The sequence below is a fragment of the Parus major genome, chromosome 3 (genome assembly GCF_001522545.3).
Source record: "Parus major isolate Abel chromosome 3, Parus_major1.1, whole genome shotgun sequence".
NCBI lineage: Eukaryota > Metazoa > Chordata > Aves > Passeriformes > Paridae > Parus > Parus major.
Window position 1 is genome coordinate 41,864,426 of NC_031770.1, and position 25,510 is coordinate 41,889,935.

Consider the following 25,510-nt stretch of genomic DNA (forward strand, 5'->3'; position numbering starts at 1 on the left):
TATTTATCAGGCTATTGGTTTAAATTCTCTTCAGATACAGTAATAGGAACATTTTACTTAATGCACAGCTACAAACAACAACTGGGAGAATGATCTTGGTTCAATCCTTGGTTAAAGTAAGCCTGAAGCAGGGCACACAGACAGGTTTATTGATTATTTTTGGACATAGGAAGATCTTGCATTTATGAAATCAACCTGCTTGAGGCAAAGATAAACTTACAGAGAAACTCATACACTGAAGTTTACACTGCACTTGAATGAAAGGTATTGACCCTGTCTTAACCATCAGTGCATTCCACTGACTAAAAACCACTGCTGCTAGCCTCACTGAAGAGAAATAACACAATTCAAGTTTTAGATTTTCACAGTCTTTCACATCGCTTTTCAGAAGTATTTTAACTAATAATAAAATTGGATTTATAGAATAATGAGAACCCATTGTAAGTAAAAAGCAGAGTGGACTTTTTAAGCCAAGGATACAAAGTTTAACCAACTATTATTCAAGACTTGTTTATATTTATTAAATATAGTATTTGGAAATAGTATGCTGGTAACCACACTTTCAGCTTTGTGGATTGCAAGCAGCAGCTCTTATTTCTTAGTATCGCTTTATACAGGGACAAACCTATGACTGCATCTTCTCACTTTCAACTTGAAAATTGTAAGTACTAAGTTTTTCCTATCTTGTTTAATTTATATTTCTTAGCCCAATCTTCCTACAAAAATAATAGATTTTTGCTATCAATTTTTGCAAACATGCTGCATTCCACTGCATGTTTGCATTAAAACAGTTTATTGATTTTTTTCATCTACTTCTCTATATAGAATGATTTAAAGTAAAAGAGGAAGACTGTCCCCACAGTAGTAGTAATTTCACTATCTATGCTGCTTCTTCCTTGCTCACCTTCCCAACAAAAAATGCACGCTACTTCTCAAGCAGTTTACATATTCGATTGCAATTCTTAGGAATAATTTTGGGGGGAAACCTACCTCCACCACCAATAGGTTCCCAAACACATCAAGAAGGGGGAATACAGGGGGCAAGGGAATCAATACAAAAGGTCATCTGGAGATTATAAACTATCAGTCCTCAGATGTCATATTAAAAGGACTATCTTCTGAATAGAATAGAATATAATGCTCCTCCTTTTTAACCAATGAGTCCTTTGTACCTGCTTAGATCCACCCAGGTTAAATTACAGCAAACTTCATAGTGAGGGAAAAGATAAAGGAATTTGAGGGGAAAAATGCAGAACATGGACAACTAACAAAAGCAGAATCAAGAGACTTTTCAGAAGAAAAGGGCTCAGCTGGAACTCTCAAGAGATGGGGAAAAGAGAATATACTGTTTACTCTCAAAACCCAAACATGTATCTAAGGAAAAAAAAAAGAAAAAAGCTGTGTACTCAGGTTTAATAATAGAAAAGAAAAGCATCCTAGGATTCCTTCTACCATAACTTCCAAGGAAGGCAGCAGAGATCACAAGGAATGGTTGTCCAAATGAAAAGAAACCTAGAGGTTTATACCAGTAGGATCAAGAAAAATAAATCTACTCTGAATTCCAAACTGAATATGAATCATGAATATCTACCAGCTATATAACAGTATGAATAATACATAGTCCAGATGAGAGTAAGTAAATATTAGTTCTCTTAACAAAATCATTCCTTTGGAGATGAAATAAAAGATTGGCTATTTTTAAGTAGCTTAGCTCTCACATTTTCATTCCCTTAAAAGTGGAACTGCATCCCTGATGACAACACATTTCTCGGCAAAGTTCAGTATGACCTTAAGAGCTCCCAGCTTTTTAAAAACTGTACTGAAATCTTGTAACCTTTTGCTGATAAGGTGGCTTTATTGCCAGTTAAACACTAGCATTAATTCCTGTAGCTAGGGTAAAAAAATAGTGTATGAAGCAGGAAATGAAATACAGTGTATGTAGCACAGCTCAGGGAATGCAAATGAGAGATCTACTAGAAGAAAAATAGCATCTTGCTCTTCCATGCTACTGATAAACTAGACATGTCTGCTTTTCAACGAAGGACAAAATTAAAATTCCTTTTCCCTGCTCTCACACCAGACTTTTCACAGTTTGGATTCTTAATCCACTTTCTACACTGGTTCAGCACACAGAAGGACATTCTTACACATGCACATTGACAATATGCCTAGTTACAGCTGAAAAACTGTTCCAAAAGCCCTAAAGCTTATTTCTAATGAGTTCTATATATCTAATTCTGAATGCAAAGAAAAACAAACCGAGTTTTGTCAGATAAACAATGCCACCAAAAGATCAGCCTTTTCCAAGGGGCAGAACTGATGGGCACAGATCGTGTCTGTCCAGGTGCTCTTCATCAGAGATCTACAGAACAGAGAACAAAGGAGAGCTCTGCTTTGACAGAGTTCAGCTCTTCTAGTAGTGACTCAAAACTATCAGAGAATACTTTGAAGATAAGCTTCTCATCCTTCCCACAAGGAATCTATAAATTTCTTACTGAGTGACAACAGAGGCCACTTTGCAGCTTTTGGTTTCATTTTCCACTCAAGACACTTTCAAGGATTTCCAAGCAACCATTAGAGTTTGGAATCCAAGGTGTGCAGCTATGTTAGCTATGACCCAGGCAATAATTGTGAAGCTCAACATCAAAGACTGACACGTGAACCCAGATGTTCAATAAAAGGTGTTCTGCTAGACCAATTACACTAATCTTCTTTGTGTGTCAGAGCTAGCAAAGCTGAGGGCACACCAAAAATATCTGGATAATGTACTGGGAGGGCATGATCCAGCCAGGGTAGCAAGCAGGGCTGAGCCATCAAAAGGAGAATCTGATCCTGCGAGCAGCCACCCTGACTGCTCAGAGCCCTTAGAACTGAAAGATTTTGTGTCATGTAAGGTTTTGCTTTTTCTTCCCAGACGCTAGAAGATCTATTAAATCTGATCTACCAGGCTGACCTGAAAACTCTGTGCAAGACATTTTAAAAAATACATAAATAAATTTAATTTTCTTGCAGTAAATTCACTTGCATTTTTGTGATCCCTGCTGACCCCAAAGAAAGGATGTATTTTCTCAACAATGTTAACTTCTACACCAAAACTGCCCTGAATATAATTTAATAAAATTTTAAAAACAACAAAAACAAAAAAATCCCCACACCTTTCCTGAAACCTTTCACACACACAAGAAATAGGGAAACTGAAAGAACGAGCAAACCCAAACCACAATACGCATTTAACACTTACAAAAGGTACAAAAGTTTGAAACGTGTTACTTTTTCTATTTATTTTTATGGTGCCTAATGCTTAAAGGACATGTAGTGATACAGAAGGGGAATGGTTTTAAACTGGATATACTAATACAATACTAATACATTCTTTCCTTTGAGGGAGATGAGGCACTAGCTCAGCTTGCCCAGAGAAGCTGTGGATGACCCATCTCTGGAAATGTCCAAGGCTTTGAGCAACCTGCTCTAGTAGGTGGTGTCCCTGCCCATGGCTGGGGGGTTGGAACTAGATTATCTTTAAGGACCCTTCCAACACAAACTATTCTATGACTGATTGTTACAGGTAAACTTTCAAACACATCCTTCTTACTTGCCAGAGAAGTAAGGTGTGAACTTTTGTAACAAAACAAGAATCTGTTAGTAACAAACAAGATTTCTATCGTATGATCTCTGTGTAAAACAGATTTCACCTCAGAAACCTTCCTTTCCAGAAGCTAACACAGCTATGAGAAATAATTCTTCATTGTTTTACAGCATCTTACACAGCAACATGGACCAATATGACAAAAAAGATATTTCTCCTTTTCCACTGGTCTCTCATGGTACTTTGATACAATCAAATACCACAGCAGAAGCATAAAAATGTCTCCAGGAAAAAAAAAAAAATAAAAAAAAATAAAAATTAGATTAACAGATTTTTTTGTTGGACAACCAGCAAACTATACAGAAACATATTCCTTTCATAGGGAGGAGAGCTACATGGGGAACAGAAAATGAAATAGCTGTTTTGGCAGTCAAGGCTTCTCTTATCCTAGAAAAACATACTACAAGTCATCCATCTTGAAAAATGTATTAATAAAAAAATTAAATTCTTGAATCCTCAGGCTGCCAAATTTCATTGCAGTGCAAGAAAACCAAGTGTGGCTTTCTCTTCCTCCTACTCATGATCTTATCAAGTTCTTGCATTAGTCTTCCAATGACTCACATACAAGCAAAAAAAATCTTTTAAATAGTTTTTAATTAAATTACCACCGATAAGATTTATATAGAAGCAAACAAAAAAAAGGGGCATTATCAAAGTCAGATAGGGAAAAATGAAAAAAAAAAAATGCTAACCCTAAAGTTTCTGTGCAAATGCTTATCTGTGGGTTGATAGTAGTCCTGTTCTGAATAATACTTAAGAATAATCATAAGGATTTATTTATTAAGAGTGTACAAGATATTAATTATATAGACCAATTAAGATTGGTCTACCAATTAAGGTATTTGTTTGCTAAGACAGCTCTGTTTTCAGATGACTGAAGAAAGACCGAGCAAATCTGTCAGAATTCTATAATTTAGTACATTAAAATATTACCTAGTAACATTCCTTTCCCATCTTGAGAAGGTGACTGTAAAGAAAAGGATTTTCAACTTCTGTTTTTAAACCCTTGGAGGAACGTATACTGTAGACATTGCTCCAGCTATCTAAAAGATAAAGTTAATAGAACATTACAGAATAAGTCAACTATTCAGCAGCAGCTACAGTTAGCTTTTCCATGCAGTTAACATATTCTGGGCCATTCACTTTCTCAGCCCTGCTTAGATCTAGAATTTAAGAATTTTCTTTATGACATGCTTCCAACATTGAAGTCTACACACATACACACACACACTTCAATATTATATCCAGAGTTTTCCCTGATTCTTTTTTAAATGAAGAACAGCTATTCCTAACATAATTGGTTTGTAAGAGAATTTTAAGCCTTCAGCAAGAAGGCACAACAGCCATGTGCTGCAACATGATTCATACCTTTCTTAAGCATTAACTGAAGAAAGAGCTGAATTAAATTGTTCAGCCAATCTGCCAGCACAAATAAGAACTTGAGTAAATGAAGTTTTCCTTTTAATTCAAAAGGCTGTTTTCAGGGCAGAATTCACTTCAGTGCCTCCACAATGACCTGCAGAAGAACTATACCCAGAGTTCATGGCTCACTGCTTGGCCCCAGGCCATCCCCTGCACCACACAGAAGTTGGCACCACCAGCCTGCTCAGAGCTGCCAGCTGAGCCAGTGCTCTGCCAGAAAGCCATTATTCTGTGCATTCAGAGAAATTTGGGGGAAAGAACAACTGATAACCAATTATTCCTTAAAAACAACTTTAAAAGCAGCAAGACTAGACTTCATCACCCTTCTCCAGACATATTTTCCACCATTAATTTACTATAGTCACAAAGAGCATTGCGTTTTGCTTCACTGATACTCAAATCAATTATGTGCAGTTTCAATGACATTTAACTGTTAAAAAACTAAAGCCTGGACACGCTTGCCCCACTGGTGCTTGCTGTGTATTCAGTCCCCTTGTTGTGGGGCCACTCATGGCAAATACAACTTGAGCCTCATCTCTGATCAGCCCATCAGCTGCATCAGCAATAGATGATTTGTTATTAACAATATCAATATTCAATAAATCAAATAAAAAAATCAGTAGATGATTGTTATTAAGTTCCTGACTGCAAGAAATGCAGCTGATAAATATGCCTGAAAACCAAGCAACCCTCCACTTCCCTGGTGATGGCCTACACTGCATGGCTTGTGGAATGCCTCACTTTTTGGCACACAAATGAGTATCTAATTAAAAGGCATAAGAACCAGGAGAGTAACAGCCAGTTTTGCCATCCATCTCACACCGTGCAGCATGGGTTCTTAATTCAAACAAAAAGTGTCACAGTAAAAGAAGAAATATTCAATTTCTCTTAATTTGCATGACTAGAGTTGAAGGCACCTAAGGACATAATTAGACCCCATCTCCTCCAAATACTTAAATACACAGCTACCTCGTTAATCCTCTGGTTAGATTCATACACAGTCTTATTTTCATTTTAAATGGAGAAACTATCCCAGAATGAATGTGTGATAACAAAGGCAAGCCCATTTGTCAAACATCCAAAATTATTATTTTGGAAACAAACAGACATGTGGAATTTAATTTGATTTCACTTAGAAAGTGCTAAAAGCCAAGCAATGTGATACTAATTAGTTCATGCTGACAACAAAAGAATTTCCCAGTTACTCTACAGACCGCTTTTTGGAAGCCAACCTTTATTTGACCAAAAGTCCACAGAATTAAGATTCTGCAAATGTAGAGAAAGGTACTGGAAAGATAAAATTTGCATTAAAATAATTCATTTACTATTTTAACAGCTGTACAGTACTTTTAGAAAACAGAAGTCACTGTTTCACACGATTAGTAGTTCTCTGAAATAGCTGATGATTTAAGGATATGGAAAGGGTTAGCCTCATTTTTAGATAACTTGATTCAAAGCCATAGCATTTCTTTTAAAGACAGTCATTTCAAGAAAAGAGATAACTCAGATATACAGTCAAGAATGTAGGCAGGTTCCCAGATAAGAGAAAGAAAAAACTTAAAAATCAGTTAAGAACCTCTTCAGTATTACACAGGTGGAGACAAAAAAGTTAACCAGAAATCAATTGGGACATTTCCATCTTATCTTACAAAAGCAATCCTCCCTAAACCTCTACCTTCGTTCCCTCCCACCAATAGTTTATCTGTACAACAGTGAACCTTAATCAAACTTTTTTAAACTGAATTTCAGTGAAGCCTGAAGAGATTAACGATCTGGCTTACTTTATCATAGGAAAAAAAAAAACCCAAAAACACATTAAGGTAGAGGAATTTTATAAAAATGCCGAGTAATGAAGCTTAAGAAATGTCCTACAGCTAGGCTCTTGAGGAAAAGAAGTCATTCAGAAGGCAGACATAAAGGTAGAGCTATAACAATTCTTCCACTTCAAAACAATAAGATGATATTAATAATAACTGGGGGTGGAAAAGGGAAGGGGGAGAAAAAAAAAATCAAACCAACTTTGGTTTCTCATTACACAAACACACACAGAAAAAAAAAAATAGTGAATTTTCTTCACCAATACCAAAGATACCTTGACAGATAGAGGGAGGAAAAAAAATTCTCTCAAGTATGCCTTCTATTAGGCCTATTTGGTACAAGTTTTAAGACAAAACTTTTACATAAGGGCATTTCAAACCCTACTCTGCAAGCAGACTGGATTTACATTTATCATGTAAAAGCACATCTTCCACATAAAACTCATTTCAAAGATGCATGTAGTTAAAAGTCTGTCATCATTAATTGGTAAAGGGATTTTGAGCATTTAAGAGCCACCTAATTGCTAAAGCAATATTGGAGATTAGTACTATGACATTTCTAATAACTTTCAGTTCTGCAGAGATGCTTTGGGGAAAATCTCATCTCTCTCTGGTGCCTTCATTGTAATTCAAAATCTTCATGACTACAAGGAACAGCAGGGTGGAAAAAAAAAATAATCAGACAATACCATAGATTCTTGGAAGGCACAATCTCAGTAAAAATACTGTGCAAATAAACCATGAACACTTATAAGCATGCATATTTGAAGTGAGACACAGATCTCCAGCCCAGAAGTACTGAGCAGTTTCATTCACTGTTTTAATTCCAGAAAGACATTTAAAGCATCCAGCATCGAAAAAGGTACAAAATACCTTAAATGTATCATTACCATGCTTCTATACAACAAAACTCTCAAGAGCCACTGGAGTATTACAATCCTTGCCATAGGTTTCAGTAGAGATCAAAAATAAGCTCCTGAAATACAACTTTTTTTCTCTTGCAGGCACAAGTGGAGAAAGTTGCAAGTGAAAGGCAATTTCCCTCTCTACATCCATTTCAAGAAGCATCTTTGCAAGAAACCAGCTAGAATTCCCAGAGAAACATTTTATACTCAGCCCCCTGAGTCTTCAAAAGCAACCATGCTCCTTTCCTGTTTAAACTAAAGAAAGAAGCCTTGTCTTAATTGATCGGTCATGCCCTGAACAAATGTTTTCATAACCACAAATCCAAACCACTGCAGACTTCACAGCCTCAGAAGATACAAACTCCAAAAGATATCCTTAACCAAACAACTTGCAATAGAAGAACAGCAAGAAATGATACAAGGCGTTTTCCAAGTAAAATCTTGCTTGACTGAAAATATAAAAAGTCAACCCCCCCAAAAAGGACTGGTTGCAAAATTGCTCTGTGCCCTCAAAGTTTTTTCTAAATTTTGTTTTTAAATAAGAGAACAAAGGTTACAGCACCAAATTCTTTTAGTCTTAGGTTTATCAAAGGACATCAACTATTAATTGCCACACTTTAGTAGAAGGCATAGGTGAAATAAAGGAAAAAAAAACTATTAAAGATAGAGCATCTTCACATTAAGGAACAGGTAACATTTTTCTTCACTCAGCTGTAAAGGAAGAAGTAATTTCTCCCCTCACTGAACTGATAGCCTGTGTGCATCTTTTTCTCTGATAACCTGAACCGTTAAGTGCTGTGTTGAATATCCAGAGTCTGCTTAGCCTGGAACACTACTTACACAGTAGGATTACAGTCATGTTTTTCACATATTCAATTTTCAAAAGGCTCCTTTTCCATCCAGATAATTTGATGTTCATTAGAAATCACACTGTCTATTATTCAGCCTGTCCAAATTCACTTTCAAAACCATAATTTTGCAGCTAGAGACCTTAAAAAACAAAATTTAAAAATCTAAAAAGTCCCTAATTTCTTTAGAGCATCATGGAACTGGCACTCATGCTGGTTCAGAAAAAGTATGTTTACACCAAGTTGCGATCACAAAGACCTGCATATAATTTGTGGGAAATAAAGTATGAAGGGGTAACAACATAGGGAACCAACACAAGGAAGACCAAGTATTATAAGAATTCACATTTTGATTTTCAATCTTTTTTGCCGTATAATTTGTATCAATTTTCAAGTACTCAGACAAACTAAGGACACACAGAAGATGACACAAAAGCTTGAATTTTAGCAAAAATAATGATCACACAAAGAAAAAAATTTCAATTTCTGCTGATTTTTCATATTAATTTGCACTGTTGAATACTTTTCTTCCCCCTATTGTTACTATCAAAGAAATTCAAGTGACTAGAAATTTATTTCCTACAGACTTTATTCTTCAAAGAAATTTAGAAGGTACAGAAAAAGTCTTCAGCAACATGCATTTAAACAGGTAAGTATATCTCTATTTTAGAGTAATTTTCAGCTAGGGATACCATCTGCTCTGGACAGTATCTCCTCTCAACTTCTTTCTAAAAGAGCAACAAACCGCTAGTAGCAGAAGTATCACATCAAATTAAGGCAGTCAAGATGTCTTTCAACTTCCTTCACAACTGTCAGACATTACATTAAACCTCACTTAAAGACATTTTTTCAGGAGCTAATAGAATGAAAATTTACAGTGAAGCTGTTTCAGTCCCAATATTCTTGCACAGAACCTTCCCAAACACTATAGAAATATGAACTTAATTATTTGAAGGATGTCATTATTACTCATCTGAGAAACTACACAACCCACAAAAATCTGGCAATAAAAACAACTGACAGGTTTAGATTAGTAACCTTTTTGCAGTACCCCTGAAGAAAATATTTACTTCCCTTGTTCAGATGAGCTGAAGCTTAGACGAATGCTACACCTGCTACCAGAGGCTAGAAAAACTGTACTGCCTGGGAAGCCTTTTGTAGCCCCAGCAGGCAGAAGGTAACAATAAAACCCACTCCTTCCCAGAACCACAGTCCAGGATTAGAACCACTAAACCTTTGTTTAGTATTGTGATTACTAAGAGATTTTTCAAAAACATTAAGAACTGTAAAAGGCTCACTGGTGTTGGGAAGGGAGTGATCAGGAAACTGACTGAACACAGATGCCTGTACACCCAGTGTACTGTGCAAAACAACCTATCAATCAAGGGAAGAGTGCTCTATATCTCTTTACCAAACTTTTTGCCTGCAGTAAAACAGAGGTGAATGGATAAAGTGGCTAGGGAGATAAGATATGGAAGACAAGAAAGTCGAATGGAAATGGTTGGAATAAGGTAAAGAAATTGCAATACACTGCATCAGCTGTAACCTTCCTGTCAGAAATCACCACATTCAGAGATCCCATCCAAAATACCTCAGCTGCATGTTCCACCCAGACTATCAGGCTCCAATTCTTGTTTTAATTGACAGTCAAGTTTCAAAACTCATCATTCAAGGGAGACTAGTTCAGAGGGGAAAACACACATTTGACTTCACTGACATATCACATTTTCATCATCAAAACCATTTTGAGAAAGTGGCAGATCTGTACTGGCTCTGCTGATTGTTCGCTGATCACAAAGAAGTTCAGTTCTGAAAGTGCAGAAACAAGATACAACCTCTCATGCTAAACCAACCTGCCCATACTATATTAGGCAAAAAAAAAATGTTATTGATAGGGTTTCAAAAGAAAACCATTAAGGAATATAAGACATATTCATCCTTCCAGTAAGATGCTTTTCACATCTAACATAGGGCCATTAAAAGCTGCACAGGGGTGTGGGGGTTGTAGCAAAGCTTCAGAGGGCATACTGGCAGTGCCTGTTTCCTGGGCAGCACACACAGCACTGCCAATTGCACCGTCAGGAGGCTCTTTATAATGAAACACTAAAAAAAACCCACATTTAGGACAGGCAAACAGATTTTATATAGTCATCACAGAGGCACACAGCAAGCTGCATCTCTAAATCAATTTCAAGAACAATCAATACTCCTCTAACACACCAGGCAGGCTGGATAAGTTGTTTTTGTGGTTTTTTTTTCACAATTGCTTGTGAGTGTGCTTTATAGCAAAACCAAAAAGCCAGAACCAAGGTCTGCTTCAGTACTAAGAATAATTTTTCTGTGGTCACTCTGCCATGAAATCACTATAATCTCTCCATTTTCAGAGTCAACTAAAGAAGTATTATCACAAGAATTGCCAAGAGTATTTTGTCTTATCTAAAATTATAATCCTATATATTCACAGTAAGTGAAAAAGTATTTTAAATCTACAAGGCTATAGGTGACATTTTTTAAAAAAAAATTGTTACAGAAATGCTATGGGATATTGAGCTTGTACTTCTTATAAAAAATATTCTAGTGTGTTAACTCACTGTACTGAACATAAAATACTGACGACTGAGTCTCTATAAAACCTCCTTGGAGTTTGGGAGAACTAGAGGTGCATCTTCAGCAAATTATATCATAGTTCTTGAAAACCCATGCCATGCTGACAAATCACAGTAGAGTGCTGACAAGAGTGGTATCCATTTTTACCCTCTACTCCTCTAGGGACTCACTACAGATGTACAACCAGTTATACCAGCTGGCACACCAAAAAGCAAGTCTTACACTCTAAAATGCTGAAGAGCATCACCAGAATTTCATCCCCTTCTAGATTTATGGTTAGTGTTTCAGGACATCTTTCAGTTTCCTGCAATTTCCATGGATAGTTGCTTTCTAAAACAAATTGCAGTGTTATTATCTCGCTAACTCACAACTAGAGATCTCCTTTACAGGTGCTCCACATTTGAGCCTTGAATGGTGCTTTGTGAAATGTAACTGAACTTTCTATTAGCTGAATTCAGTTAGTAAAGATCCTGCAGAAAACACAACTCTTTGCTATCCTGGGCCTCAGCAGAAGAAGCGGAGAAGTGGCTGGCACTGTAGAGGTAGATGTGCCCAGTAGGTGCCACCATTCCAAGTGAGCTAGTTCTACAGCTCCTGAAGTTCAAGGAGGCCAATCACACAAGGATTCAGATTGTTTTCATTTTTGCTTAGACAGTCTCCAAGTGATATTTTTGTGTCTTAAAATATAGGCTGGAATAAGACATCGATAACTAGAACGAGAATTTGTACTTTCTAAAGCAGGTTTTTGTCAGCAAAAATCTAAAGCACTACAATTAGTCAACATTTAATTATCCCTGGCATGCAAGAAATGAAGATGTAATCAAGAATGATTAGAAAAATTGCAACTTCCAGTTGTGCAGGCTAATACTGGTGCTACCTTATAGAAATCTCAGGGTTGTAATTTCATACAGTTTAGCACTAGGACTTTCTGAAGACACAAACAAATATTAAAAAAAGTAGGCCATGCTTTTTTATCCATGTAAATTTGTAAGGGTTATACTCCTGTATACCCTGATGGCTGATGAAAAAACATACAAGTGCAGGAAAAAAACCATCACAGCCAACACACAAGGGTTACACTGAGGGAATTTCTTAGTCATTGAGGTATTTTAAAGATATGGAGTTGTAGTGCTCAGGGCATGGTTTAGTGGCAGACTTGGCAGTGGTGTGTTAAGTGTTCAACTCAATGATCTCAAAGGTCTTTTCCAACCTAAATAATACTGTGATTCTATGAAATCAAGCATTCAGTAAGCAGATTACAGCTCATTGAAAACATTAACAATGAGGTAATAGATGTGGCTCACACCAGCTGCATTTACAATAACAATTCAGCATACCAAAGGGAACAAACACACCAGCAAATATTTTAGAAGTAAGCTGAGGTGAAGCTTTAGAAGTGAATTAACATTTTGGCTTATTTACATTTCTTAAAAAGTGATGATAAAGAACAGGTGTTTGGTCTACCCACTGTCACTTTAAAGGCACAAGATCAAAAATAACATGCTTAAATTCATTCTATGATCTACCCTCTTTTTGCTAAGACCCATCTGCTCCTACAGTTCTACAGTGCCCACTCCCTGTGCTCTGCCAACTCATTTCTCCTAAAGCACAGCAACTATTCCTACTGTGCTGTGTTGGTAGACTTTGGTATACATCCTTACATGTTTTCTTCTTCTGCCCTTCTTCAACCCTTACTGTTTTGTTTTGGGGTTTTTTTTTAGCTTCTTTCTTGCTCCCTTTCCCAATTCTGCTTTCCTACCTCTTTGCTTTATGGGCTGCAGAACAGCTGACTCTATAGCAAACTCTCTAGCAAAGTACTCAGCAGTACTGCACAGTAAATTATGTGCTGCTAATTATTGATACAAAATAGAGATCACATAAACCAATTTAATAAATGTTAATAAAATGCTTAAAAGAGGGATCCTGCAAAAACCCAGACTCACACCTGAGCTAGTCTGCTTTAAGTTAGACTGACATTCACAAGGTAAACAGAAAATTATTTCCTTATCACTACTTGTTTGCTTCCAGATGATGCACTGTCTTACCAGACTTTATAGACCAACAAAAAGGGTACTGGATCAAAGCCCTTAGAAAACCACCTAAGGCTTAATGACACATTTAAAGGCAAGTAAACTTTAACACTGAATCAGAGAAGACATGGCCAGCTCTCTAGAATGTTGTCTAATAACCTAGTTATTACATGAAAGACCTCACACACATTTATTGGACTTCTACCAAGACTAGTAACTGTTTTACATCAATGGTGCTACACTGCACACTTCTATTTCCTTAAAATGTGAGGGTGAACACATCTGTTTAGATTTGACACACACACACACACTGCTCCAGCTGCTGAATTAAACAGCAGTGATAACCTAGAGGTTTTAACACATGTGCTCATACATTTTTACTGCAGATAGTATCAAGTTGTAAGAGGTCCATGGTCACCCTATTAATGGTACAGAAGTGCCTTTTTCCCAGTCATAGTTCCTGTGTTAAAGAAAAGCTGGTGCATTTTACTACAATATAAATTCACCTATGAACTGTGCACTGGATTTTTTGACTACTCTCTTTACTATCTTTACGATACTACTTGTTGACTACTGCTTTACTACCTTCCCAGAGTTTTAAGTATTGTCATTACTTAAAGTCTACTCACTTAAAGAGCTGGACAAGCAGAAAATTAAAAAACAACTGAGTTTTACAGTATTGTTACATGATAAAAGAGAGAAGGTAGAAGCGTCAAGAGTAGAGTTGAGCCTGAAAAGAATGGAGGGGTGGAGAAAGTTAGCTTTAGTTTTTGTTCTTAATTCTCACTATCCTAATCTGTTATCAGACAATAAATCAGCTTCCCTAAATTGAGCTTGTTCTGCCAGTGATAGCGATTGTTCAGTGATCTTCCTGTCCTTATCTCAACCCACAAACTTTTCACTCTGTTTTCTCACCATCCTGATGAAGATGGGGAATGATTGAGCAGCTTGGTAGGCACCTTGTGGCCAGTTAACTGAGCACAGCTGAATAAAGTACTGCAGTCCTGCACTTGACTTGAAAATGAATAGCCATCAAACATTCTTGGTGCTTCCAGAATGTCCTTTCTAACCTGTGGTGTAAAGTATTTTTTATACAATACTGTTGTACAAATGCAGTCTTATCATAGCTAGAGAGTAAAATCCTCCTGACAGTGTAAGCCAGGTGCACAAAACCATAATGTAAGCCACCCTAATGTGGTGGAGAACAGCAAAGTGTATCCTACTCACTTCACAGAACTGAGGCTGACAATACATGGTCATTCATAAGCAGGACGAGCAGGTCTAATCTCCATTGTAACACAGACACCCTGCTGTGTTTCCAAGGTACTAGCTATTTCTGCTGCAGCAATTCCATGGGCTTGCACTCTACTGTAGCTGTGAATTCACCCCACAGTCCTCTTGACAAAAAAGTCTCAAAGACAGCACAGTCCAACATGTAGACAGAAGTCATTTTGACTTACTCCATCTATGACAGCCTTTTTCAATGGCACTCACTAGGATGTTTTTATCTATGAGTCTATCAATATTCTGGGACAGATAAAAGAATCAAGAATTGTCCCATTACAAGAAAAAGTATCTTCACAAAGAGTAAGCACTACAAAAATAACTGAATTGTTTCTATTGGCTACACTTATTACTGTAGAATACAGCAAAACCAAAGAAAGGGTATTTGCATGCCTGGCTGTGGGGCTTTCTGCTTCACTACTTGCCTTTTAGACACAAAGCAAAGGAACTTCCAACATAGCCCAGAATCACAAAGTTTATCAACTTGTCCATAGGCTTGTTCTTTGGAGTATGACTAGACAGATTAACCATGAGAAGCAACCTATCACACTGCCTACCCCAAAAGCAGGGAGGAGATGGAAGCCTAGATTGCCTAGCAAGGAAGTCACTGTACTTTTAGAAGAACCAAAATTCCTTCACTATTAGTTGACAGATTCAGCCCTTCAATTTTAAAATTTACTATTTGGATTTTAAAAAGACCCTTAAATACTATTGAGCTAGTAAGGATATATACAACCATGCAGCCCCTCTCACCCTTTAAAGAGATCTTCATAGCCGCTTGTATAAACACACTGTCAGCACAGCTGTGCGAGCAAGACACACTGGGAAAATTAGTACCTAAGAGTCCAACACCAGACTTCCTTTTTATTTCAGTAACACTCCTATTCAGACTCTTCTCCTTATGTTCCCCCTTTTCCACAAGAAGGGCCACAAAGATTTATAGCTAAAAATCTGTTTAAAATAATCAATTCAATCAAAACAGCTCTTCTAAGCACATTCTTTTTTAAAAATAACAATAGTTAAAATAATCAAAACCATTCATTTATTAACATAGGAGAACCTGTGTTCAACACAATTCCATTCCCCTCAACATATGTTCTTCCTGAGAAATTAAATTCTGAAAGAGGAAATAGAAAAGCTGCTTTTTCTCCCTTACAGACAACTTACATTAAAGTTTGTGCAGAATTAGAAAATTTTGGGTCTTGAAACAATTTCTAGAAAGACTGCTTTTGGACTTGGTGCCAGCTTGAAAATTAAGTATTCCATTTCCCAAAACTTCAAGGCAAGGACCATTCCACCACAAGTCTGAAGCTACCAGACGCACAATTTACAGAACTAGCCAATTACTGAACTAACCAATAATCAGTTACAGTGAATCCAGCATATTTGAAATCTGTCTCTTAAAATAATTCTATCAGTTTACTTGCTTTCTGCGCAAATTGAGACAACTTATTCACCCATTCACAGGTAAGTGCCCATGCTGAACTTCACAAGACTTGCCTTTGATCAGAAAGCAAGCTACTCAAGAGCTTGGCAATACTACCATTATGGCAATGGGAAAGAAAGACTGCATGAGAAATTTAACCTTTCCACGAGAAAACCACACTAAATTGACAAAAAAAACCCTTACAAGCAGTCACATGGTTAGTGTAACAAAAAACCCTTACAAGCAGTCATGTGGTCAGAGGGAGCAATGACAGACAAGAATTTCTGTGTGTTGCTGTTAAAAAATAGCCATCAAATGGATTGCTTTTTTCTTATGTCAGAAAAATTTGGCTTCACCAAAATACAGTAACGTAGAGTTTACAATCAAAAATGTTAAAATTAGATTTCAAATTCCAGAAATCAGTCTGAACTACTTATAACAGTGTTTCAACTTCTGAATCTAGCTCTTGGCACACAGCCTCAAAGGCTGAATTTGAGGGGATTTCTGTATTGTTGTAATTTCTACCCATACATGTGTTGATCACCTGCACCAATAAAGCATATTTTCCCTGCAGCTCATATATTGTACTCCTGTCATCAGTACCCATCAATATGGGCAAATCTCAGATGTGAAAAGCAGAAATGTTAATTTTTATATCCCTCTCACTGCATACAGACTCATAGGTTTGAAAGTCAGTCCTTCAAGCCAAGCAACTGGCAGTGTCACCAAGGAAAGGGAATTTTCAAAGAAAAATACTGAGGGTTATATCTATTTCATGGAACAAATATCTTAGAATGCACAGAACAAAGACGGTTGATTTTGAATGCAACTAAAAGAAATAGCTACATCATCACTCTTCAAAAACAAATCCCCAAGCCTTTGGAGATATGCCATGCCACACAAACACACAGACTCTAAGATTGCTACTGCAGCACATTTCTTCGGAAAAAGAAAACCCACAATGAAAATCCAGATCTGACAGAAACTCTTTCTCAAAAATGTCCTTGTGAAGCCATCTTTAAGTTAACCTTTATTCAAAATCTTTGAAAAAATTCATACCCAAGATGAGTTTGAAATATCGAATTGCCTGATGCAGCAAATTGAAGCTCTGCCATCTACCCTTCTACCACCCACCACACACATTCTCACACAGAATAACTGGGGGGTTTTTAAGACCGTTATATTCCTTGGGTTACCATCAGCATAGCATTGTGCCACACCTTCTCACCAGCAGGAAAATAATCATGTTATTTTCTTTTGTTTCTGAACTTCCCCTGTCACACCGATTTGAGTCACTCTAAACAAGAGGGGGGCAAAATTATTGTTGTTTTATTACAAAGTTTTTATAACTCCCCCCTCAGAGGGTACTAGTCTGCACTAGGGGCCAAAAACATCAACAGGCAAGAAAGGGAACTACTACAGGATCTACATAGGTACTTAAGTTGCAGCAGCTGAATATCAGGAGGAAAGGAGAAAACAAGTCAAAGGGACAACACAGTTATCTGATGCACGAAAAGCAAGACAATCAGCACAGGAGAAAAACCTACTCAGCAATCTTTATCAACTTAATCAAAGCTCCCTCCCTGGAGCAGAGCCAATGATGCAGCTTGGTACAGGAACAAACTAATCATCTGAACTCAGAACTGAACATTTTTCAGTATCATGTTGAAAATAAAGATTAATTTTAAGTTTGGTAGTCTCTGCATAACTTCTGTATAATGATTCAAAGAAAGCCTGCTAAACCCTACTTAAGTTTCAACCATTTGGCTACAAATGCTACATTTGTTTACCGTGACAACTGTATGAGGAAGATGCTGTTCAGGCTCTGCAGAAGAAAGACAGTGTTGTACCAAACAACATGCTCCATCAAGAGCTACCAAGAGCTACTCGATCTCCCAAAGGTTATCACTTTCTTTAACTGTCAAGGAAAACAATTGTGTATACTAAGATTTCATTCCCCTTACTTAGCACTGCACACTGAGGTGAGCAGAAAGGAGGAAAAAAAAAGAAAGGACTGTCACATTTTTAATTAAGTCCAGTTATGCATTAATCATGGCCATATGGTTGTGGTATTATACCATGAGATAGTTCAGTAACAGTGCATTTGCTCCAACAGACAAAAGCAAAACACAAATGACCTGTATGCATGGGTTTTATTCTATTTTCTGTCCTTTACAGAGGAAATTATTACAAAATCCTTATTCCTGTGACATTTCAGGTCAACATTTCTCTGGTTTGGAACACATGTTCAAGAACAACTGTCTAATAACCCAAGATGAAGAAAATAAGGTGTTGGTCTGCAGCCTTATGTAGAGAATTGAAGGCTCCCACAGCATTCATGCTTCAAACTGTAGCCCAGGGTAAATGGTGATTTTAAAAAAGCAATGTGATGCTTTGCTATTCCCAAAAAGAAACAAACTCCAGCATATCTAGGAAGTCTTAAATTGTAAACAGTACAATGGCAAAAATATCACAAGTAGATTAAATTAGCCTTTATTTATAAGACATAATACTTTCCACTTTCACTCAAGCAGACAGTTTATAAAGTAAAATGGCATGCTTACATCAAATGGTAAAAATATTTGGGGAAAATAGGGCCTGTTATTTCTTGTTGCAATAGTAGAAATCTCCATTCCAATTTCTTTTACAGTAACATGACAAGACAGGTTTTGATTTAGGAAACAAAGGTGGACAGTGAGGGATGCTGAACATGCAACACATTCAGAATTAGTGTATATCTAAAAAGGCAGCTGCAAAATAGAGCTTTGGCAGATGAACACTGCTGTGAGATAAACAGCTTCTCTCAATCAACAGTCCAAGCATACCACTGAAGCAGAGTTTAAAAAACACATTGCAAAAATAGCAAACAAGCTAAAATTTGTAGGTACCCAACCCTAGCAAAAAACTTGCATTGTCAGTTTAACTTCCCTTTTGTAACTGCAGATCATCCCTCAAAACACCTTCTGATCTCTTTGGAAATAAGCTGAAGTGCAACATTAAGATAAGTATTGACAGTCCTAGAGCCAGGGCCTATTACTAGCAGGTGTGATGGCCCAAGCAGAAAGGAAGACTGAAAAACAAGCTCAGTGCCAACAGGTTTGTACCACACAAAGACACTGAACGCAGTGGAGGCCACAGGCAACCCATGCTCCAGAATCTGATGCACTGCCAGCCAAAAGTTACTGAGTTCTCTAAGAGCCATCAGTGCAAAAAAGGGACATGTACTCTTATCTTTTAAGATAACCTAAACCAAATATTTCAATATTTGGAGTCACAGTGATGGTTACAATGAGTCCTAGGATCATACACCATGACTATCGTATCTTTGCTTAGATTTGAACACCCATACAACCTAAACCAAATATTTCAATATTTGGAGTCACAGTGATGGTTACAATGAGTCCTAGGATCATACACCATGACTATCGTATCTTTGCTTAGATTTGAACACCCATACACAGCATATATAATTTCTCTCTATAAATGCCATACTTCAGAGCTGACAAAAAAGACACCATAGTACCAGGACAGACGTGGTTTCCATTTCTAGAAGCCTCCTTCTCTGCTAATGCAAGTCTGAAGACAGCTGACAGTCTGAGAAAACCCCAATTGTCATCATTAAAATCCAAACGTGACTGAAAAAGAAATAAATCAGTCGTGTTGTCAAGAAGTGACCTAATGGTCATGCAGAGGGATACAAGAGCCCAAACAATCAAACAGACTTGAAGAGAACAGCTTTCCACTCATGTTTGGTCTGAATAGAAAATAATTGCTTTTGTCTGCAAGCAAACTTGGTCAATAGGTATACTGAACAGCTCAGTCTGAAACTGCTTTGCTATTCTTAGCACAGAGACTCTTTATTGTTTTGTAAAACTCAAAGCTAAGAGAATTTAATCGATTAATAAAATTATATATTGCTGCCATTAGTACAAATGAACGTCAACGAAGGAAGAAAAACTCTGCAGCATGGTGTTCTCCTCAGATTTTCTTCAGTTCAACTGGATTTGACTCTCATGCAGAGTGCAGATAACACTGGCATGGTTTTATACTAACAGTAAGATTAGTGAAAACACATTTTTTCTCTTAGGACTTGTGTTGATTTTCTGAAATAGACAAAAGGGAAGTAAAAGGCTACATATCTTTAAAATACCTTTCTTCTTTTTTATGACCTGCAGTTTATCTTCAGCCCATTTCTTCCTTCTCTTACATAAAATGCATTATTGGCAACTGATGAAAATTATGTACAACAGCTACTAAGCCTTTAAAACAAAGCAGCAGCCTGTATAACTATCTCTCCCTTTTCTGTTGCAGAACACAAGTAAAATGTCAGTGTGTGTGCCAGATAGTATTTAAATTACTGGATTCCTGTAGCCCTTCTTCCTTCACAGAAATACAGGGTTTGGGCATCAAAATAGAAACAGCCAGTTCCTAGTTTAAGTTATTTACTGAAATACTGAACTTTCTTTTCATATTCTACCAGTATGCAATCACTTAATTCCTAATCTAAAATCATAAGAGTTCTAATTAGTGGAAAATAATTAAGGGTCCATCTAACTTTGTCTTTTTAAGCTCTTGGTTAAATGGCAGATCTCCCAAGAATACTTCTTACACTATATTCTTTATTGCATGGCAGGAATACACCACATCAGTATCAGCAGCTTTCCCTTCTTGCACGGAAAAACAAGCAATTTATTTACACAGTACTTAATTTTCAACTATGATATGAAGAGCAAAGCTGCTAGAGATTCAAATACAAACCCAGGAGCACAGCACAGAAACTGGGCAAATAGAAGCAATACAATTTCTGCTGTACATATTCAGTCCTCAAGGGAGTAAGAGGGAAGGGCATGTTAAAGTCACTTCTCTTGTTTGAATGGGTATAAGAGCTAGAACTGCAGTTCCAGAAAAACAGGCAGAATTAAGTAGAAAAACTACACAGTGCTGCATATGAGATAGACTGTACTAGCCTAAAGTATTGAGGGGATTAATCTTCAGGTTAACACGGACAAATGAAAACCACACATTTATGCATGCTGCCACTCAAAGAAACAGGAGGAATGTAGCCCATACCATGCTATGCTTCTGTTCAAAGAGTACAATTGGAACAATTCCCATCTCACCAGTAGTTCTATCCATTCTAATATCATTGCAGTAACTGGAAAGCACTGCTGTTCACTGGCAGACCTGGGGAAGCTTTGTTTCCTCCCTTCCAACTCAGGATATTCTGTGATTCTGTGGAAGAAAAGAATCAAGTGCTTGATCATTGTACTGGGGCAAATAATAGCATTCAGGCATGCAGCAACAACTCTGACTTCCAAAACCAGAAGGGAAGCCAGTACTAGCACTTCCTATGATTCCACTACCATTTTCATCACTGTTTGTATAATGGCAAAAAGCCATTCAAACATGGGGGGGAAAAATTACTACACAATTATTGTCTTAAACAGATAAGCCTGAAAAAGAAGCCTAAACCATGTCACAAGAAAGCAAACATGCTGCCATCCCAGCTGCTACAGCCTACTGCCAGTAAGAGCATGAGAACAGTCTAAATGAAAACATCATGCAGTTGCCAGAACAGCAACTGACATACTTCCAAAAAAATCTCTCCCATTGGAGACTCTTCTTCCTCCAGCTGACAAAAGAATTCTGTGCTAGAAAGTTGATATCCACAAGCCCTAGCTGATCACAAAAAGCTTTTTAATTTTTCTGATAAGATGCTTATGTGAAATCAGGTTTTCCAGACTGATCATTTAATGCTCCCCCTCTATCACCTTCCTCCAGGACAGGGAGCACATTACTTTAGCCTACAGAACACATATGCAGACAAGTATCTTCAACTCACTTGAAACTGCAGATATCAAGCTGTGTTACTGCAAAGTTCATACATCCAAGCAAGAATACTGTATGAGAAATATGCTCAGTATTGCATGAGAAACAGCAGCAAACAAATTATCAGTATCAACAAGAAAGCCACTGTCTTTAGTTTTAAAGGAAAAAAAAACCAAAATGCTGAGAACAGAAGTCACACACACATTTTGCCAAAAGATGAACTAAAAATAAGGTGGTATGTAAGACTCAAAACAAGTATTAATAATCAAAGCCAACTACAGACATTTGTTTTGCATACATTAAAAAGTGCTTAGAGTCTTAAATTCAGATAATGTCAGTGTTTCTGTGGAATATTTTATAAGAAATTGCCATCTTAAATACAGTGGGGCTTGCTTTAAGCTCTACCAGTCGCATCTTTTTTAAAAGAAGATAATGTCTTTGAAAACTATCAAGTACCTACACCCACCAGCATCCAACACCTTGCTTATTCAGCATTACAAACTGCCTTTCATCACAAACCAGATTTACTAAAACCAACACCTCTTAACATAGTTTTTAACGTTTTGACAAGATTTTACCAAATCATTCAAGTAGAAGTTCCCTTAAAAAAAAAATATTCAAAGCACAACTGAAAAAGCAAACAGCTTTTACATCCACTTTCTTCCATACTTCTACACTGGAAACTTATCTCAGAAACTGGGATAACAACATCATGAGATGACAGTCACAATCACAATTAATTTGAAAAAATACCATGACATTTCCAAACTGTTGCCTGCCTCTGAGCTGTAAACTGCTCTTGGAAATAAACATTACAATATCACAATTCTAAACCAAACTGAACATGTGTAAACTGAAGGTTTCAGGAGTGGTCTGCATCAACCACACTAAGATTAGACACTAGATGTGGTTCCCTGCATTGCCTGACTACTGTACCAGCTCTAGATCCACACTTTAGTAAGCTCAGCAAGCAGCATGAGATCCCATTGTACTTCAACGCTGAAGACTGAAAAGCTTGAGCTATCTTTTCCATATGACATATAACCTGGGACATTACAATATCTTGAAGTCCATTCAATTTCTGAGACATAATCCATAAAAGCCAGGTATCTAATATAGTTTGCTGGATACAAAAAAAAAGTCTGGTTTTGGCCAAAATGCCACAGCAAGAGATAACCACATGAGAATTTATACCATATGACCACAGCTAATGCTCACACTCAGGTATGTAAATCCTACTGGGAATAAGCCCTTTTCTAAGTTCATGGCATAGAAATAACCTGTTAAGACCATTCAATCTTTGGCACAATAGAACCAGGACTCTAAACAGTGCTACAACACAAACAACATTCAAAAGTGTCCTGAGCAAATGGTAGCATCTTTTCACCACTCTTTCCAATATAGTTGGACAATGTTTACAACATCCAAGTTTATCAAGAAAAGGATAACTTGTACAGAGACAACCTAGCAAATGTACTCTGAAATTGTCAGAAATATTTTCTATGTGCTTAACTAAAAGAAGAAAAAACAATAACCAAATCTGAAACATTTGCAAGCATTAGGGAATAATGAAAACAAACAAAAAAAATTTGAAAAGTCACACACCATGATAATACATGTGTACAAAATCAGGTTTTGCCCAAGTTTCTGGCTCTTAGAATTGCAAGCACGAGAGAGAACATTAAATGATTGCAGGCTGATTTTAACACCTTGATTTTCTCACTATTGTTCCCAGGATGCAAGAGGCATTAGTTATCTCAGTAGGTAACCAAAATGGATTTTTAAGCAAATAGCTTTTGCTTTGTATAAAGACAGATATGTTAGGTCTAGGATAACGTGAATATCAAAATCAATGTCTTGCTTATTTTTACTAGAGAGTATTCAGAAAGTATTGGGAAGAACTGAGAAATTGTTCTTTAACAAGACATATTGAATTCTTACCAAGCCTTTCAAAAACCTGCTAGTCATTGCAGAGAAGTCTTTCAAAAAAAAAAAGGCTTTTAGTCTCTGACCAGTGTACACTTTTCCCTAACATATTTCTATGTCTTGTGATAACTCAAGGGTGGTATCAACAATCTGTCATTCAGTTCAAATCTTTCCCCTAAGAATCTACCAGGCTAAACAACACTTGCACTTATATCTCTATAGAGAAAAAAATGTTTCTCAAAGAAGGTGCCTTTAGACACACTTTTGGCTGTACAAATAAACCAAGTCTCTCCATCACTTTTTGAACATTAAGCATGAAAGCTAAGAATGTAAATAAGTGCTGATGTTTGTAGCCCACTGCCTGCTCCTTTTCATTTAAATACCTCTTTCAGATTTCAAACACCTTTTAACTGTCAAGACCTGTAAATTCTTAATATGTACTTATTAACAGAAAGCACACAGCTTAGCATATGTGGTGGGGATATTGTCTTTGATAGACATCTATCAGTTTAAGAGGTTTTAAGGATGACTCTGCTCAATCAATTTGGAATCAAACTCCAACTTTCTCACCAGGTTCTTACAGCACTTGCTACAATTACTGTTCTCCCACAGCACCTTCAGAGTGCAGGGAAAGAAAGGTATACACTGTGTCAATGGGAGAAAAAGGACATTTCCTTAATTAAAACTTTAAAAAGTAGTCTCTGACATAGCATGTATGTGTTGTAACTATTCCACGTGGTGCAATGTTCCTTGAGGCTACAGGACATGGCAAAGCAACAGGTGTTGTGAGAGCACAAGCCAGAGGACTAGAGACCAGCCTCTATTCACTCCACTCAGACAATGCCAAGGCTGCAGTTGACGGATGCTCTGCCACAGTGACCGGAAGGGCTTTGGCATTCCACTGTAGCAGGAGCCATGCCACCACCCATAGCAAGAATTTATGACACTGTCTGGACAACATATGCAGACCTAATTTTGTGACACACTGACACTCCAGAGGAGAGGAGAGATACTGCGATTTCATCGCCCCCACACTCTTGGGTAGGCACACCTACCACAGCAGCAGTTTTGCCATAGGGATGTTTTCCAATCCTGGAACAATGTAACCTCCTCTAAGTATCTACACTGGTCCACCATTAGTCCGGAGCAGTTTGCTACCTACTGAAGTAGGTCATGAGGAAGAAACTTTCCTTTTTCATACCAAGGTCCCAAGAGAGTCAAAGTGTATTTGAGTGAACAGACTTTTCCATTTCACGTAAGAGAACCAAGAGAAGAAAAACCAAGCAACTTAAAAATCTTCATGTCACCAAAGCATATATCCATTATATATATACACTTGTGTATTTATTGACCATCTGTAAACCAACAGGCTAGACAGAGAAAATTTATTTTAGTAACAAATTTCAGCTGTGCTCCTATCTCCAGGGTGGCTAAACATTTGGAACTTAATACAAGGAGAAAACATTTTCTGCTCATCAAGTCATAGCTCTTTGAGAATTCATACACAATAGCATTAGCTGGGTGCCAATTCTTTGCAGTCTTCCCTTGGCCAAAGTTCTTTTGTTCAAGCAGATCTGTTACTCAATACAGGCAGTCCACTGCACTTTGATAACGCTTGAACTCAGCAGAATCTCTAGTTATTCTCTGCTTCCCTTAATAAAGCACACAGGTTTCATGACAATTTTACAACTTTAGAAAAGTTATGAACAACTGAACTTGCAACCTTTTCAATAGGCTCTTCTTTTCCATATAAGACCACAGTTATAAAGA

The 25,510-nt window shown here is 37.2% G+C and overlaps 1 protein-coding gene across 2 annotated transcripts in view; it reads right to left on the reverse strand.

The window, feature by feature from the left end:
* GALNT2 (polypeptide N-acetylgalactosaminyltransferase 2) overlaps positions 1–25,510 on the reverse strand; it is an 89,664-nt gene that overhangs the window by 55,696 nt on the left and 8,458 nt on the right. The window contains exon 1 of one of the 2 annotated variants that reach the window (XM_015622631.3): positions 21,056–21,147. The exons of the other annotated variant lie outside the window; for it this stretch is intronic. Within the exon in view, the coding sequence (XP_015478117.1) occupies positions 21,056–21,121 (66 nt within the window). The 5' untranslated portion in view covers positions 21,122–21,147. Of the gene's footprint in view, positions 1–21,055; positions 21,148–25,510 lie in introns of those variants that run through there. 2 annotated transcript variants of the gene reach the window in all.